Raw genomic sequence first — 18,071 nt, 5'->3', positions numbered from 1 at the left:
GAATCTTCCACATGTTTGGGTTTTGGGTTTTTTTTTGTTTTGGTTTGGGTTGTTTTTTTTTTTCAGAACGGGGGCTGGGTCAAAAGAGATTTTTTTAAGCCATTCCATCTACTTATTCCTCTTAGAGTCCTCCTAGAAGACCCAGAGATCTTTAGGAGGAGACACTGAAGATGATGTGGTTAACTTCCCCAGCACACAGTGCATGAGGAGTGGGTCAGCACACCAACAGCCTCTCCAGCACAGCCCTCTCTGAAGAAAGCGGGAAAACGTGGTTGTATGTGGGACTTGTCTCCTGGTAATGCGTCATCTTCACTATGCAAAATAAACAAACAAAATAGAAGTCAACTTAGCAGAAGCTCCCATGAAATCACTTACACAATTTCCAGGTCACATTTTCCCATATTCCTTGCTCACAGGAGCATGAATTTATAGCACAACTGGGAACCACCCAGAGAGTCCTCTAGCCATTACACCACATCAGGAAAAGCCGCTATTGTGTGTACTCAAAGAGAAGAGCTACTCTAGTTTCTTCAATGAAGTACAAGTGTCTGGGCATATTACAGATATCATTCCAGGTCCTTCAGTCCTTGCTTGATCAAGACTTGATCAAGTTGTCTTTGTGTCTTCTACAGAAGGGTTTTCATTAAGGACATGAGACACAACCCGTCTGAAATCCTGCCCTGGCAAGTTCAGCACTTTCACCTGGCCGCACCCCAAAACTGCTAGAAACAAGTCAATGAAAGCATTACGGCATGGGCTAGGTCTGGTTTTCTGGGTGGTGGGGTTTTTCTGTGATTTTAAAAACCCAGCATGGCACTATTTATTCGTTACAGTGAATGAATTCCTCCCTTGTTCAAGACGAGTCTGACCCAATCCCCGTTACTGAGTACGGCAGCAAAGCTTGTGCTCTCAGGGGCACCGTGCAACCGGACCAAAGACAAAACACACAGAAGCTGGGGCTCAACTCACCTCTTCTCCTGACCCGGGACGGGACCTCGGCTGAATAACGGGGCTTTTGGGTGCCTTCTACCACCCCCTCCCTTGACCCTGACCGGCACACGGGCTTCCAGTTACCTGCCGCAGAATCGGTCTCCCGCCGCATCCCCCCCCCCCGCAGGAACCAAGACGGCTTCACCGACCCGGCGCTTCCCCGCAGGACCGCCCGCCGGGGGCCAGGACCTCTGCTCCGGCGGCGGCCGGGCCGGGACCCCCCCCGCCACCCACCCGAGCCGCCCCGGCAAGACTCACCCAGGCGCAGCCACCTACTCGTCCCGCTCGCCAGCCGCCCCCCCCGTCTCCCGCCCATGTGCTTACCCGGGCTCCGCGCACCCCGCCGGGCTGGGAGGAGGCCGGCAGAGCCGGGGCAGCCGGAGGAGGAGCCGGGCGGGGGCTGCCCGCCCCCCGCTGCCCGCCTCCTCTCAGCCGCAGGGCCGGGACGGAGCCGCAGCCCCCGCCGCACACCCAGCGCCCCTGCTTTCCAACGTGGTCCCTAACGTCCAAGTCAGGGGTTTAAGATGATAGCAACTAAAAAGGGGAGGGGGAAGGGGGGGGAAGCGGTTTGAGTTGCGTTTTACCTTTTCTCTGCAAGACTTGCGTAGCCCTTGTGCACCTGATGGGCTTGTGAGCAGCCTCCTTCACGCTTGGATTTATATCGTGTTCAGCTGCGACAGCCTCTCCTCCTCCTCCATCACATCCTGCCATCTACAATTACGATCTGGGGGAAAAAAACAAACCCAAGAACACCCAGATTGCTCTAGGTTACATTTAAGAGGGACACCATTGTACCGGCTCATCCAATAAAGTACAGCTCAAAGTGTCAGCACCTCTGGAGCACTCTTTCTGGTGCGAAGCTAACACGCCTGGCAGCAACACAGAGCAGAAGTAAACCCACGAGCTGCAGGTTACTCTGCACCAGCAGCCGTAAAGTAACTTCATTTAGGAGTCAACTTTTTTTGGACAGTATTTTCCCTAATGCTTGTTTTTCCACAGAAAACTATTCTCCACCTGTGAGTGAAATGTACCATATTCACACCTACTATACCTAGAGGAACTATTTAGGGGGCCCGTTTTAAAAGTTACAGGGGGTGGTGTTGGTTCGGTTTGTTGGGTTTTTTTTACATCTGAAGATGTGCAACTGTAGGAGCAGAAAAGAACTCTACAAGTTAATATTTTTTGAAAAGTGTTAACTTCATATATTTTAGAGTTATAAATAGCTACATTTTCTAAGAATAAACTGGGATTTAATTATGCAATAAGATTATTCTGCTAACAGAAGCTATACTGAAGCAGCAGACCCCATTCCTAGATCAGATTTCCTTATTCTGCTTTTTACTTCTTTTCTCCAGCAGGACATTCAGTGCCTACCATACTCGCCCTGTAAACAGTCCTTACCCTTGAAAGCTGAGCAATGCAAGAATTCCACAGCAAGAATCATAGAATAGAATCATAGAATTGTTTGGGTTGGAAAAGACCTTTAAGATCGAGTCCAACCATCAACCCAACACCACTATGCCCACTAAACCATGTCCTGAAGTGCCTCGTCTACACATTTTTTGAACACCTCCAGGGATGGTGACACCACCACTTCCCTGAGCAGCCTGTTCCAATGCCCGACAACCCTTTCAGTGAAGAAATTTTTTCTAATATCCAATCTAAACCTCCCCTGGCACAACTTGAGGCCATTTCCTCTCGTCCTAGAATAAGGACACAAGATGAGCTGTGCCATGGGCATGCAGCACCCAGACCTTGCTCAGCTGTTCTCTGTCCTGCAACAGTCTGACTGAGAGTGAAAGGATATGTAATCCAGCTAGGTTCCACCCCACCACACACCCACCACCAAAAAGCAGCTCCCACAATAAAAGCCGAGGAAGAAAGCAGCACCAGAGCAATTAATTTTAAATACAGTGGCACTACAGGATGGTCCAGCCTTAGAGCATTTCTGTGTTACATGATAGGGTTACCACAACACAGCTGTTAAAACCCTGTAATTCTAAAACATTAAGAAGATCACTGTTACTGTACTTTCAGCCCTTCCCTACCAGGTAAATTTTAAGAGATTACAGTACTAACTAATCTAAATCAACTCCCTAGCTGTTACCTTGAATTTCTTTTTAGATGGTAACGCAGTTCTCGTGAGGGAACAGTAACCTGGCTGGCTACCAAACAGGGCCTGGCATAGCCGGGCAGGTGCTGAATCCCACTTTGGAAGTTCTCCCTGGCCCATCCCAAGGGTCAGCTGTACTGCAGGCAGAAGTAGCAGCTGACTACTGTGATGCACACAGTGTGACTGAGCAATGCTCTTATAAATAAAAAAGTACCTTCAGAAAAAGTAGAGATACATTTAGGAGGGGAGAAAGTGTCCAACCCACTTGTAGTAAGAGTTTGAGAATAGACAGCAAGACCTCAAGAGTCCAAGCCTCAAGACAGTATTGACTTTCAAAAGCATTGTACTGCCTTAACCTGACAGGTTGAACCAGCATCTAACGTGCAAGTACTGGTACTTGCACCAGACTGAGCACGTGTAGTTGAAGAATATCTTACACATCTCTTCCCCCACAAAACTAAACACAGATCAATAATTTTGTAATCTCTACAGACAAAACACTCCCTTGCGCCTACCTCACAGTATGTAGTTAGGAATGGAACGCAACACCAAGTGCTGAACAATAAATAAATAAAAAATTTCAGTTGAACTCAATGAACAAAGTATAGCCTAGTTCCTCCAACAGTGATTCATAAATGAAAATGATCTTTTAAGGCTTAAAAAAACCTGTTGCTTTTCAGTGCTATATAGTTTTTATTAAATTTATATTACTTCCCTTTCAGAAGTGCTATGTTATTCTGGAGTTCCAGTTCACTTTTGTTTTTCTTCTCCAGAGAGGACGGAGGAGAATTGAGAAGTTTTATTTACCAAGGACATGGATGTTATAGTTTAAGTGTTTCTTATAATAACCTTTGTTCAGATATAAATCACACATGAAAATTTACTTTGAAATTAATTCTGTAATAGCATTTAGATAAATATAATCCATAGCTGATAGTTTATCACTTCAAGAACAGATTTCTATTACAGATCAAAACTAGCAGAGAAAAACAAAGCAAGAGGAACCCAAGGCTACATCAAGAAGTCCAAAAGGTTTCCGTATTTCTTGCTTGATTTGTCCCTACATCAATGTTCCCAAAGATCTCATATGAAATTAAGGAGTGGACTGTCTTTGAACCATATGAAGTCTCTTACTTCCCCTTTCCTTCCACTGTCTAGAAGGATTACTGCCAGATACCTTTGTTTTGCACCATACATACATGTCTAAGTGAAACACCAGACACTGCCTTCCAGGGGTTTTTGCCCAAGCAGAACAAGCAAAAATCCACTTTTCCTTTCTCCTGCTTATAAAGCATAGGCAAAGTGACTGCTTTTGACTACTGCAGTCCAGTCAAAGTCATCTTCTGAAATGCAATGGCTAGTTGCTAGGAGAGGTGATATGTGAAAGTGAACAAAAGCTGTGGGAGGACTAAAGCATCAGCGAGTTGCTTTGCCTGTGGGCAAATGCTTGTGAAAGTCACACTTGTCCTAGGAAGTCAAAGGACACTTGAGACGGCCACAATCTTGGCTGAGAACCCGGGTCACAAAAAGAACCCTAGAGACCCAAGTGCAAGAGTTCATCTAATTATTATATACTGCAAGAATATGAGGCAACAAAAACTAAGAGACAGCAAAAAAATCTGAGGCAATTTAAGTGTAATAAATCATTAAGTCAAACAAAAATATTTCTCTTTCACAACAAGTTTACTCTCAAGATCCTTCCAATTTGCACAAAGCCCAAACTTAAAATATATACTTCAAGTGGACAAAAAAAGCTGACCCTGAGTTTCAATAACCAAATACCCACTGTGCTCTATGAACAGTAATGTGGCTCCTTAGTAACATTGCCACTGGATTAGTCAGAAACGACAATTAAGTATCAACTACATTTTAGAGAAATACTGAAAATCCGTTAATAATTTGATTCAGTATTTTTGTCATATCTCAGAACAGGACTTTTCTGTTATGATGTGAAAAAACTTGATGGGGTAGAAATCCTGACAATGTAGCTACAGACAAAACAGCTGTAATACAATTTACTTCAAAACAATATTCACAGATGCGTATTACACAGTGTAAGTGTATATAAAGAACGGTGCACATTTAAGTGTTTACTGATTTTAGAGAGAACTACCTATATGCAGTCCAAGATTCAGCCTTTAATGATACTGAAACCAAGTTTATAAAGAACAATTTTCAGTCTAACTTCAGACCGGAAATTAAGTTGAAAGAAGACTAATCAAGATAAGATACAGTTTTTCAAGTAAAATTAATGGCACCAAAGTTGAAGTAAGCTTTACGATCACAATAATTTCAAATGTAAGTTTGCAGAATAGACCCGCAATGCAATGGCCATTCCATAAAGTTATGTGCATTCAACAGCAAAATAAAAGCAAAAAAGCTTAGCAGCACACAGTGGTATAACACAACAACAGAACAGAAAATTTAGCTTGCAGCTTTGAAATTCTTCGAGTTACGTACTCATTTCACAGTAACAATCCAAGCATGCAGACAAATACAGCTACGTAAACAGCAGAATTTCTACAAAGCGACTCTCATTTTTAAGCTGATGAATACACTTGCTCTTCCAAAAAAGGAATGGCAGCAACCTGGTATACATACAAATGAAACTGCACATGTCAGAGATTTAGTGGTCCAACAGTTTTTTCATTTCAGTGAATCCATCTGCATTGCCATACTTGTTTAAAAGGAAGAGTAGGATCTGTTCATGCTTTTTAAGCTGTGGAATAAGAAGAAAGAATTAGAAATATACAATTCTTTTTAAATTGCTGATTTCAGATTAGGGTAGATCCTAAAACCACAGACTCGGCTAAGTCCCATATTAGTTCAAAGAACATGCAGATCCTTTCTGCTGTAAAGTCTCCTGGAGGGGCAAAAAGCCAGCAGAACTGTAGCTGACCTCCCCCTGCCCCCCGCCCTTTTTTTTTTTTTTCCCTGAAGAAGATACAAAGTTCCTTGACCTGAATTGATAAAATACTCAAACTAGGACTGAGATCAGGATCTTAAATTTGGTTATTCACAATGTCCATTTCCTGATGTTTTCAGTTATATTGGAATCTTCTGTCTTCTCTTCCTCCGTTAGGAGACTTTAAGCCGAACTCACCCAAGTAAGGAAGGATGACAGAAAACAGAAAGTGACCAAATTGAAGTCAGAAAAGACATTAGCTAGATCAAACCGAAAGATCACAGAAATATAGAGGGGGAGGGGAAAACAAGGTTCAACAGCCTACCGTGGGACAGAGAAATCAACGACATTCAGGAACAGCATAGTTTTACTGCCTTTCTGCCACTAAACTGCTGGTAACTACGCTTACTCTGAAGCGGTAAAGGTCGAAATGACCTTGCACAGCAATGTTATTTTCCTACCTCCAAAATATCATAGTGCATATTTTTGCTTTTGACCTTGCTGCCTCTGGCTGGGGAGAGAGGGGGAAGTTTGAACCACCCTTGAAAGGGGTTTGTCTTTAAAATTCAAAATTTTGCTCATTCCTCTGACAAAGATCCTCACTTTGAAAAAGGCTGATGCATCTTCTCTGGTATACTAAATTACTAAAAGTAACTTCTAAAGTTCTAATTTTTCCATAAATAGCCTAAGTTAAAATAAAAAATGAGAAAGCTTAAAACCAGAAAGCTTTCAAAGATTACAGGAATATGCTGTAAGAGACACTTTTTTTTTTTCCAAAAGGAGGGAAAAAAATAAAAACCCTTGCAACTGGCAAACACTGTACAAACTCAGGTTCTCAGCCCTAGCTCCCATGACTGAAGCTGTGGCACATATTAATCTCTGCTACCTAGAATACACATGTAAGAATTTTCTTACATGTGCAGCTCTATCAAGTTGTATCCACAGCAAAACATAGCCATATTACTGAAAAAAATCCAGCTGCCCTTTGTCCACATAACACAGTTTATGCAAAACACTGCAACTACCTTTACACAACAGACAAAAGTAACACTCCTGAGCCTTCATACTCTACCAAAAAAAAAAAAAAAAAAAAAGAAAAGAAAAAAGAGCTGTATGTGTGTCAAAACAGACTAATGAAGTCTGTGTGATCTATACACTATCCTCTCCCAGTTTCAGGGTGCTCTAATTATTACTATGTATAAAACAACTGAGAAAAAGTGTTGGGATATTCACTTTGCTATCTTCAATGTTTTCGTTAGCTATTATCTCCCTACTCCCATTTGCTTCCCACATAGGGTTTCTTTTAAATTATGGAAACGTAAAAAAGCAAGTATTGCTTGGACTGATTCTTACTTGCACTTTTAATTCTGTGCAGCAGCATTTGGTCTCACCTCCATTGCCTACAAAAAACAAAGCAAGTGAATAAGCAAAATACACAAGGACACTGCTTGCCTAATTTAAGAGGTGACGTGGAATTCTCTAAGATTTTTAGAAGGAAAAGTCACTTAGGCATCCCACATGCCCACAGTTCTTCAAATTAACTACGTACGTACCTTGATGTTCAGCATGTAATTTTTCAGCATTGCAGGATTTGACCAAACCTTCCGTTACCAGTTTGTCAGCTACATTCAGACTACTATTTTCACAAAGTTTCTCCACTGTTACTAAAGTAACATTTCCATTAATCCCTTTCACTGTAATTGTGACATATTTATTCAATAACATTTCTTTCAACTTGTCAAGGAACAATGGAGACCACTCAGCTTTCTCTATTCCTGCAGGGGGAAAAAAAAATTACAATCAAGTTTGTTCTACAAAGAATTCCTTTATGATATTACTCGAAGCTTACATATAATGCTATTATTGTTTTTGAAAATATGATGCTAAAGTTTTCAGTATAAATACCTTAGATCTACAGACAATTATTTCTAAAACAGCTTTCACAGTGTTAACCAGTATACTATTTCAGCAGATCATCATGTTGTTTATCGGTATTAAGGAATGAACATTATCATCAGAAGAGGTACAGATCTATAATATTCAAGAAAACCAGTTGGCGTTTTTTGGGGGTGGGTTTTTTGGTTTTTTTTTTTGTTTTTGTTGTTGTTGTTATTTTGGGGTTTTTTTTACCTGCAAGTGAACATATAATTGTCTGAAAAGGCAGCTTTAAGTAGGAATCCGTGATTGGCAGCACCTCTGAAAGTGGTAAAGTTTCTGTGTTCCCATAGTCTGCATATAGTACTTTCACTACAGACTGAGAAGCTTTTAGAACAAGAGCTCTGTACCAACGGCCATCACCTGAAAAGATTAGGACGAGAAGAATCACATGTGAAGTACCATCTTATAGACACAGCTTATCCCGAGAGCAAGAATCTGTATAGTTTTCCAGGAATTTTTAAATACTCTGGTATATACAAAAGGCCACTTGACAAGAAGCAACCCCATAGAACAAGGGAATAGTTTCTGATTGCTGTATTCATAAAGATGTAAGTGTTGCTTTCAGAATTTTGCTCGAATTATACAGATTTTTACTACAATACCATTTTAAGGATGTCTGCACACTGTATTTCTAGCTCCTTATCTTTGTTTTCCAATGCATATTCCCTCACAAAACATAACCAAAATTAAAAAGAAAAAAAAATAATCTTCTTCCTCAATTATCCTGAAGAGCCATTAAAAAAAAAAAAAAAGCAATGGAAGTTAAAAACAACTGTCCAACACTTAAGTATACTCTTGTGGTCTGCTAGTTTGTTTTTTTTTTTTTAATTCATCTATCCTGTTTTCCATGAGCTGTTATCTGATCTAGCACCCAAGTTCATTTTCAGCACTTAGCCAGATCTCCTGTAACAATCCACATGCAGTCAACATTTAATATTTATGAGTCAACACTACTTTTTTTTTTTTAAATACTGAGCTAATATATCAGCAGACTATCCCTTCTTCTGAAAGTTTAAGACAATAAATTAAGTTCCCTCACTGTTAAGAATACTTTTGACTTGAAATAACAGTTCACTAAGCCTGGACAGCCTGTTAGGCTAACAAGACTGAATGATCAGTTGTCATAGCCAGTGTCACCTCTCCATGCTCACACAAAGCAACAACAAAAAAACACCCAGGCACCCACAAACCAGAAGTGGCTCTGCAGAGATGCAAGTGCACTATTGCTCTGCCATGAATTTTATGCCCCTGTAACTCAAACAGAAACAAATTTCAGTTTAAACAGTAACTAGCTTGCTTTCTTCTTAAAGCTCCATATATTTCGCAGGGCACAACCTATTCCTTATTTTCTTTCCCAGACTGTCAGACAGCTTCTTTGCCCTAAAGATGCATCCAGGCTATTCTTTGTAACAGAATTAAGAGATCTATAAGCACTTTAAAGTTGGTGGTTTTACTTTTTCTAAAGCAAAAAATGAAAGTTGGGTATTACACTCATCAAGGAAATGTAAGAACAAATGATTGCCTCACCTGAAAACCTTGCACAACAGGCTTCACCCAGTTTTGGTTTGAAGGGCTGGTTCTTACAAGATTTACAATAGCCTTCTAGTTCAATCAACTGCCTATGTAGCTTCTCTCGATCTACAGAAAAAAAAACATTTGATAACTAGCCACATTTAGGTATAATGAAGAGCATACTTACTTTTAAGCTCCCCTGCTCCCACCTTTGGCATTTTTTTATATTTTTCTACTATCCAACCTACATTTCCACATGGTTCAGTTAGCTATAGGTATTCATTTTATTAACTAGCTTGCAAGAGTGACTTCCCACTGATGCTAGAACAGCGAATGCTTTTTCTTACCTTTAGTTTGAACTGGCACAGCATAGAACAAGTCTGGGCTTACAACTTCTGTTACACAGACAGATACAGTTTCATCTATAGCCAATTCAATCAACTTCCAGTGCCCAAGTGAGGTTTCTAACAGAAATAGAAAATTCAGTGTACCACTTTCATCCAAGCACATACATATAAGTAACTGTTATGGAATATCTTTTTGAATTTGAGAGACAACTGCATATCTTCATTTCAAGAAGAGCAATCTAAACCAAGATAATTCTTGCTTAATTTGCTGTTCATAACTATTAGCATATAAGAGTAGCTAAAGTAAAAACACCTCACGAAAATAAGATACTGGAAAGTAAACATGTGAAAAGTTTCAGTTGTAGCAAATTTGTAATTTTCTACTATCAAATATTCAAATAGCATTCATTTAAGACAAACTCAGCGATTTTTATCTTTCTCTTTTTGTCTATAATGCCACCTGCAGGGCAGCTTGTGTTTAACTGTAAAAACTGAAAATATAATCAAAACTATGCATGTTTATTGTTGATATTAACTAAACAGCAAGATCATGGTTAAAGGCTGGAATACTGAAAATTCTTGTTCAATCTAGAAGTTACCATTTGTTTAATTACCTTTTTTGTCAACAGACTTGTTTGGAAAGTTATTTTTATCTTGTAGAACTTGCTTTACAGCCAATTTTTCAGAAGTCAGTATCTCATTGATCACTTTTGGATGACCGGTGGAATTGTCAATAAGCTCTACACCGGCCCCATCTCTGGAAAGGGAAGTTACTCTGGCTTGAAGCTTTATTCCTGCAGTGTACATACGAAATCTTGCTGTAGCTTCTGGAATCCATTTGCTCTTACCAGGCTTTATACCTAGGAAGTAGGAGAACTGTTCAAAATACCTCCATTAAGTGACTTTCTTCAACATTATACTTTCCTTAAAAAAAAAAAAAAAAATAAAAAAATCCCCCCCCTCCCTTTTTTTTTTTTAAAGCACAACTTGAAATACCAGGGCTATTTTTACTGCCTTAGGGATACACATTGTACTGCATCCTGTTAACTGGTCTCCCTCTTCCTCCTTTCTTCTAAACTAACACATTTCCTCAGCACTCCCAAGTTGTTTTCTACGTTTTATGATATTCTACCATGTAAATCCTTGTGGCTTAGCACAAATAACACTGTTAAGACTGTTTATGAATCAGTTTAATACAGCCTTTTTATTAAAGGAGCAGAAAAACAAAAAAACCCAGCAGAAGACACCTGTTACCACAGTTTTTATTTTTAAACCAAGTAGGCTACATTAGAAAGAAAGAGTAATTCTGTAGAATTGAGTGATTTGGTGTGGAAAAGGAAGAGGCAGAGAATTGGTAGAAGACTGAGAAACAGCAGTACAGTGCCAAATTCTGCAGGAATCAAGTGAAACATCCCTACAGAGAACTGAAAGGCCAACTTGCTTCATAAAAACAGCTGAGCTCCTTTGCCTGCAAAAATTTTGAGAAATAATTAAGTTGCACAAAAGCATGTTTACTCCTAGCAAGGCAGCAACCAAAAGCTAGTAAGCAGTACAGATGAAGCAGAACTAAACGACAAGTTCCTTTTGACTGATAAATCAGTAAGTAACCTCCAAACAGATGACTCCACAGCACTGTCAGGAGCTCAGGGAAGAGGCACCATCTTTCTGTTAAATGCCAGTCTGCTGTGTAGTAGGGCTAAAACAATGGCTCCCACTATTTCCAGAGGCTGGAAGCAACACAGATGTTTATTATAAAAACACCCCCACCCCCAAAAAACCCCACTCCCCCAAAAAACAGAGTTCTGTGAAATATACCCTATCATTACCTCCTTCCCTCAAAGCAACAAATCTCTAAATGCAATAGCTCTTTTAAGAGAAAGAAGCCATAAGAAGATTCACCTGAGAGCCAGCATTTAATTCCTTGAAATGGAAGTTTTAGGAATGAGGATGAGATCTGCCGTATTTTATCCAGTGGTACTTCCTCAACATTTCCATAGTCCACAAAGTACACTTTAACAGTTCCATCTGAAGTAATGTTTTGCACCAAAGCACGGTACCAGTTACCATCATCTAATTTTAAAAAAGTTTTTTTAAAAAGATTACTTCACACATTTAATAAAAATTTACCAGCATTTATTTTTTAGTAAATCATTCCAATTCTTTGCTATCCTCTTCCAATGCAAACTATCTGCTAATTTTCTTTTTCTTTGCTTTATGTTCACCCTGTAAAAACAAAAAAAAAAATTTTAGTCTGTTACTTACCAGAGAAAAAAGCACAGCAAGGTTCTCCATTCTGAGGCTTAAAAACATTTGGTGGAGTTTTCTGACAGTATTCAGACAATGATTTGTTAAGTAAGTTTAGAGCTAGTAACTCTGAAAATTAGAAAGAAAAAAAACCAAAGACAAGATGAACAAAATAAGCTGACTTGAACTCTATCAATACTGTTTGCTGTATAGCTTACTTATAAAAGATTTGATGAGAGATTTCTGTGAATTTTAAAAGTTCACAAAAAAAGAACTGTTGACACTGAGTTAACTATCTTACTAGACAGACTTATTAGCAGGAAGAGGCAAGATAGCCGATATTTACTGACAAATTAGTTCAGTGTGATAGCAAAATGACCAGCAACTCTTCCTGCTAACCCAACAAGCACCCTTCACTCCAAAGTCTAAAGTATATTTTACAGCCAGATAACACCATGGGAATTATCTAGTTCAGCCAGTGCATATGACACATTATGGGATCTCACCCTGCTTGCTTATTTTTTTTTTTTTTTTTTACATCAAGTCCTTTAGCCTGCTCTATAACATCACTTTTAAGGAAGAATTTAGTCATATTTTAAAGGCAATAAGCCACGAAGAATCTATACTATCCCTAGATAAGTCAAGGAATAAACTTCCCTCACTTTTTAAAATGTGCCCTGTATTTTTTGTTTGAATGCATTTAGTTTCCACTTCCAACCACTGAATTTCATCATGACCTTTTTCTAGCAGGTTAAAAAGCCAGTGGCTATCAGAAGTCTTTATATATGCAAATAGAAGATTTTTTTTTTTTTTTGAGCTTATCCAAGAGGAACTCAAGTCTCAAAACCTGCTTTTTCTCATTTTCATGTTATTTTATCTCTTTTGAATCTTTGTAAGTTTTTATAAATTAAAACAGGACAGACTACTCGAGGAGAGCTCCAGTAAATATTGTATGGGCACAGGGAACATGTCTCTTATTTGCTATCTTTTGTTTAGATATCCTTTGCCTAGGTTACAGTAGCTTTTTTCACTTTTCTCTACATTCTTAGATTAGGTTTTATTCAACCGCTTAGCTTCAACATTTTCAGATTTCAGTCTCAGAGTCACTACATACCAGGATCCAATTTCTTCATCATTCCACTTATATTCTTAGATCAAAAAACCTCAGAGGTAAGCCTTGGTGCTATAAGCTCACTTGAAACACTAATGCGTTAAAACTATAATAAGTGACAAATCAGGAAGCAAAGAAACTATCAGCAAGAAGAAAGGTGAATAAACTTACCACTGTTATTTGAAATCTGACAGTAGAATTCTCCAGGATTGTACAGCGTACACACTACGACATCTACTGTTTGTTTAAGATTTAATTTACTCCACTTGCAAATTCTTTTGTTTGTCGTGTCCTCTAGAGAGGACAGAGGAGAGAGAAGTAGAGGAAGGAAGAGAAATTATTTTAATTTTTACAGGAAAAAAAAGTTATACATCCTGAACGCTCATTTCTTGTTATAAATAATCCAACAGACTAATTACTACTGAGAGCCTCTTTGCAGAATAAAAGCAAGTAAGAGAAACGTGCCAGTTGCTTGATGTATTCAATCATTACTGAGAACAGCAAGCCATAGATAAACAGGGAAGAGTAGTTACACAAAGAAGTACAGACTAAGTGGCAATAACCTGAGCAAGAGGCACTCTGAGGAGCCTTGGTTCCTGGGAAACATGCTAGGGGGCACAGAAGAGGGAAACAGCTGTCACTGAGAGTACTGAAAAGAACAAAAAGATTAAGGGAAGGAACAAAAAGATTAAGAGAAAGAATGGTGGCAGAAATTACCACAGTATATTATACTGAAGTACCTGAAAGAAGCTTATTATTTGACACAAGTTGTAGAATAGATCATGTGAAAACTACATTATGGCACATTGGAGAAGCCATCGTTTCCTCCATTAGTGTATTATTAAATCTTCCTGTAGTTTTCATAGCTGCTAAGTTTGTTACAGCTTGTAGCAGGCAGCAGAAATACTGTCAGCCTTTTAAAGACTTGAGTCCAAGTGGCTGGCCTCTGACTTTGGTAGACCTTTCCAGTTTTAAGTGTTTGGTTTTGTTCCTGAAAATGAAGCTCAAGAAAGTTTTGAGCTTCAGGGATGGCCATGCTGAGATGCTGTTCCATCTGTCCAGTATTGTGTCTGACAGTAGATTACTTTAGGAAGTCATATTGCCTACAGGCAAAGAAAAAACCCACAAAACAACATCCCCCCACCCTGGGGAGGGGGAATCAAAACAGGGTCTCAAATCTTCTTTATTTTCAGTGGAATACAAGACTGTCCTCCACGCTGTAAGCAACTGCCAGATCCCTACTGGCAGGGAGAAAGCACAGTTGGCATATCTTGAGAAATATGCTCAAATAAATAGAAGCTGGTTGAATTTTCCACTCCAGAAGGAAGATTCACAAGAAAAATAAAAATTAACAAACGGCTCAAAGTTTAGAGAAAGCCTTAGGATGCTTAACAACTGTGAAATGTAATTGTTTACTCTTTCATGTGATGGTGAGATTTCTTCTAAGTAGTTCTCTAAACCAAAAAAATGCATTGTTTCTTAATTTCTGGCTAGTTAACTAAAATCTACTCTTATACCATGCTGGATCCAGCAGTCACAGATTTAATCACTAAGTTTAAATAAAGCAAACAAGTTAATGAGGAATTATTTTGCAAGTTGACAGAGAAATGTATCTGTTGAAATTTCAATATAGAAAGCAGAAGTTTTAAGACATGTACGACAAAAGTTGCTAATCTGTTTAGAACCTGGATTCAAAAGCTCGCACTCAGTGTGAGAAATTAAAAAAAGGTGAGAAGTAACCAAGAAACCTAGGAAGTACAGAACAGGTCCAGGATGATGGCCATAGATCAAAGTGTGTTTGGATATAACCATGAAAGTTACTGTTCATTTGAATTTTATACAAGATTCCTTATCCTTCTGAACAAAGGTAAGGAATAACCATGTTCTGGCCACGAAGCATCTAGTGAGGAAGATCAAAATTAAGGGATTTGGACATAGGCTTGACAAAAAGACTTACCCATTTTTCAGTACAGACAGATCAGGAGAGAATATATAGTTTTACCAGACACAGGATGGACAAGAGAGGCTTAACATGCTTCGTATGAGAGAAGCTAGGAACCTTCCCACAATACAAAGAAATCTGACATAAAATTTGAAAATCTCTCAAATTGAAGCTTTGGTCACTAAAAATGCAAAAAAAGGCAATTTAGGCATAGCCTTGAAGTTGTATAGACTACTGGAATCAAACAAGTTTTCAAGGATCAAATATGTGGGTTTAGGTGTAAAATACAGGACAATGAAGATGAAATACTATTTGAGCTAAAGGACAAGGGCATAAGAACAAGCAGGTACTAACTAGTCATATTCTACTTCAACTGGAAATTTTAAGACTTCTAACCAGAGAAGGTAAAATACCAGTATGGTCTTCCAAAAGCAAGCAATTGCAACTTTGTTATGGATGCACACACACATATATATATATACACACACGCACATACAGACACACAAGCAAACACACAATTTCTTCATGGCAAAGTTGCCATGGCTAAACTTCAGAGCCGTGAAGAAGGCCAGACTTCATGAGCCAGACTGGAAAGCTCTTACCAGTTAAGAACTTGCATTCTTTGTACACACTCTAGCAGGAGGTTAAATAAAGCCAGTTCAGCAGGATGTGCTTGTACTCACCATTTGCTTGCTTAACATTACTCATTCCGATTGCTGGTAGGGCCATCCTCAATTCCTGAACTGCACAGCCTTTCTCTATGAAATGGCTCGATATATTTATTACTGGAGTAACTGATGCATCTACAAGCTCCACCACAGATTTGTAACTCTCTTTATCCACTACTTTTACTGTGAACACTTTGTCTTTCACCAGTTGGTTCATAAAACAAATAGCTTTTGAGGTCCAGGCTCCTAATGGTGGCTTTACACCTAAAAAGTCACATAGTATGGAAAGGTTCCAAGGACAGTCCAAGTCTCAACAATATGTGGAAAGGTACAACAACACTGTTTAAAACAATAGATTAAGCAGCAGATATACCAAGTAACTCACCCCCACTCCTTATGCTTGTAGCAAGATTCCAACCCCAATTATTTAGATTCTGAACTTTTGTAGTACTTGGATTTAATAAAAATCTGTCAAATATCATGTATAACTAGTCTACTATACAAAGAGAAGCATAAATTCAGATTTAATACTTCCTTAGCAAGAATGTCTGTAAGAACTGTCAGTCTTTGCACCTCATGACTACAACTTAGTTTTGAACATTAACATTGGCTGTGAGATGGTATCTGCTACTATAAGCTTCTTCCTCCTTAAACGTTTACTCTATGCTACTAAATTTATTTTTAAAAGGCAAGTTATAACCAGAACTTTATAGTAACAGATTGGCAGAAGTTGCCTTCCAGAAAGATATATTTTATGCAGCAGTAATCCTTGACTCTTATCATGAAACATCTTATCTGATCACTTTTTTGTGTCCATGTTGTGTTTCACACCTTTCTTAGTCTTAGAATACCCATTATCAGCCATAAGCATCATGATTTGCCCCAGAAAAGAGATTTCTTTAGGTCACATTCCATATGCATTGGTTCCATCTCTACACACAAGTTTCATGTTTTCCTCCAAAGTAAGAAGCTAGAACACTGCTCTGAACTTTACCAAAAATTTGAAAATCAGGTTAAATATCAAGTATTGTAAAGGAAAGATAGACATCAAGTATTCTAAAGGATGGGTACTGAAGCAAAGTGGGGGGACTATCTTGCATAGTGATAGAAACAGAGAAAATAAACAGTTTCCAACAGCAGGTTAAACAAGTATGCCAAAAAAAGATTATGATCCTGGCTGGAGACAGAAGAATGAACTAGGAAGCATCAACATCCTTTCCAACTTCACAGATTTCACAAGTGTACAGAGAGAAGTCTACTAGTAGTTTCACTAGATTTGCCCCAGGGGAGAGGAACAGATACAGTTCTGAATTTCAAGATATAAAATGAAAATTTACCTTCCCCTGCATTGTTAGAACCACAACAGATTTAAGAATTCCACAAATCCAGTAGGTGACTGAATTTTGCTTAGAACAAAAGCACAGGCAAGACCTAACAGGTATGTTAATATAACACAGTTTTCCAAACATACAACTGCAGGTCACCAGGTACATTAGGAAAGATTTGTCACGTTTTGTAGATATGCTACAACAATTAAGAATTCCGGAAATATCTCCATCCTTCCCCATATTTCAATATAAGATACTACAGGTGTGATTGTTACCTAACCCCACTTATTTTGCCTCTATCCAGTTTGAAATAGCTTATGTATTTCATACCTGCCAAGGTACATCTTATGGCTTGAGCTGGCAAGTCCATTAATCTTGGAATCATAGGACGAAGTCTAGTCAGTGGAAGGACTTCAAAATTACCATAATCTATGTAGCCCGCCAAAACAGTATCTTCAGAAACATATGCTATAACAGCAGCACGATACCAAAGATTGTCTTCTACAAAGGAAGATACAGATGTTCATTGTACTTGCTTTTAACTTCTGAGAACAGAATCATTTTTGGGGCAGACCAATATATCAGGTCAATATCAATATATCAATTCTGACCAATATATCAATTTCAACATAAAACAGCAGCACTACAGTTCACACAAACCTTCACAAAACCCTTACGGATGCAACATTACCACCATCACCCCTGGTATGAGTTGAGTGTTGCAAACTTACTCTTTCTGTAAAGAACATCCCCCTGCCCCCAATACATATTGCAACAAAGAATTGACTACATTATGTGGCTGTAGTGCTTAAGTTCAATACATTTAAACAAACAGCAAACAGTATGTCAGCTGACCACGATGACATGCCATTCAAAGGCCACACAGCAGATCTAAGTATTTTAATTCAACTAAAATATTTGAGAAATAGAAATACAAGCTTTCTCAAGTTTATCAAGACATCTGAAGTACTAA

General features: G+C 38.7%; 1 protein-coding gene across 1 annotated transcript in view; it reads right to left on the bottom strand.

The window, feature by feature from the left end:
• Positions 1-4,721: 4,721 nt before the first annotated feature.
• The window catches only part of TDRD1 (tudor domain containing 1), a 33,915-nt gene continuing 20,565 nt past the window's right edge, over positions 4,722-18,071 (bottom strand). The window contains exons 13-24 of the mRNA XM_052800024.1: positions 17,429-17,599; positions 15,786-16,034; positions 13,332-13,454; positions 12,068-12,178; positions 11,705-11,875; positions 10,420-10,665; positions 9,806-9,922; positions 9,474-9,584; positions 8,139-8,306; positions 7,562-7,783; positions 7,362-7,408; positions 4,722-5,822 (exon numbers count right to left, since the gene is read on the bottom strand). Of these exons, the coding sequence (XP_052655984.1) occupies positions 5,730-5,822; positions 7,362-7,408; positions 7,562-7,783; positions 8,139-8,306; positions 9,474-9,584; positions 9,806-9,922; positions 10,420-10,665; positions 11,705-11,875; positions 12,068-12,178; positions 13,332-13,454; positions 15,786-16,034; positions 17,429-17,599 (1,829 nt within the window). The 3' untranslated portion in view covers positions 4,722-5,729. The remainder of the gene's footprint in view (positions 5,823-7,361; positions 7,409-7,561; positions 7,784-8,138; positions 8,307-9,473; positions 9,585-9,805; positions 9,923-10,419; positions 10,666-11,704; positions 11,876-12,067; positions 12,179-13,331; positions 13,455-15,785; positions 16,035-17,428; positions 17,600-18,071) is intronic.

This window comes from Harpia harpyja, chromosome 10, assembly GCF_026419915.1.
Source record: "Harpia harpyja isolate bHarHar1 chromosome 10, bHarHar1 primary haplotype, whole genome shotgun sequence".
Taxonomy (NCBI): domain Eukaryota; kingdom Metazoa; phylum Chordata; class Aves; order Accipitriformes; family Accipitridae; genus Harpia; species Harpia harpyja.
The sequence above is the reverse complement of the archived record's forward strand: the minus strand, read 5'-3'. Positions and strand labels throughout refer to the sequence as shown.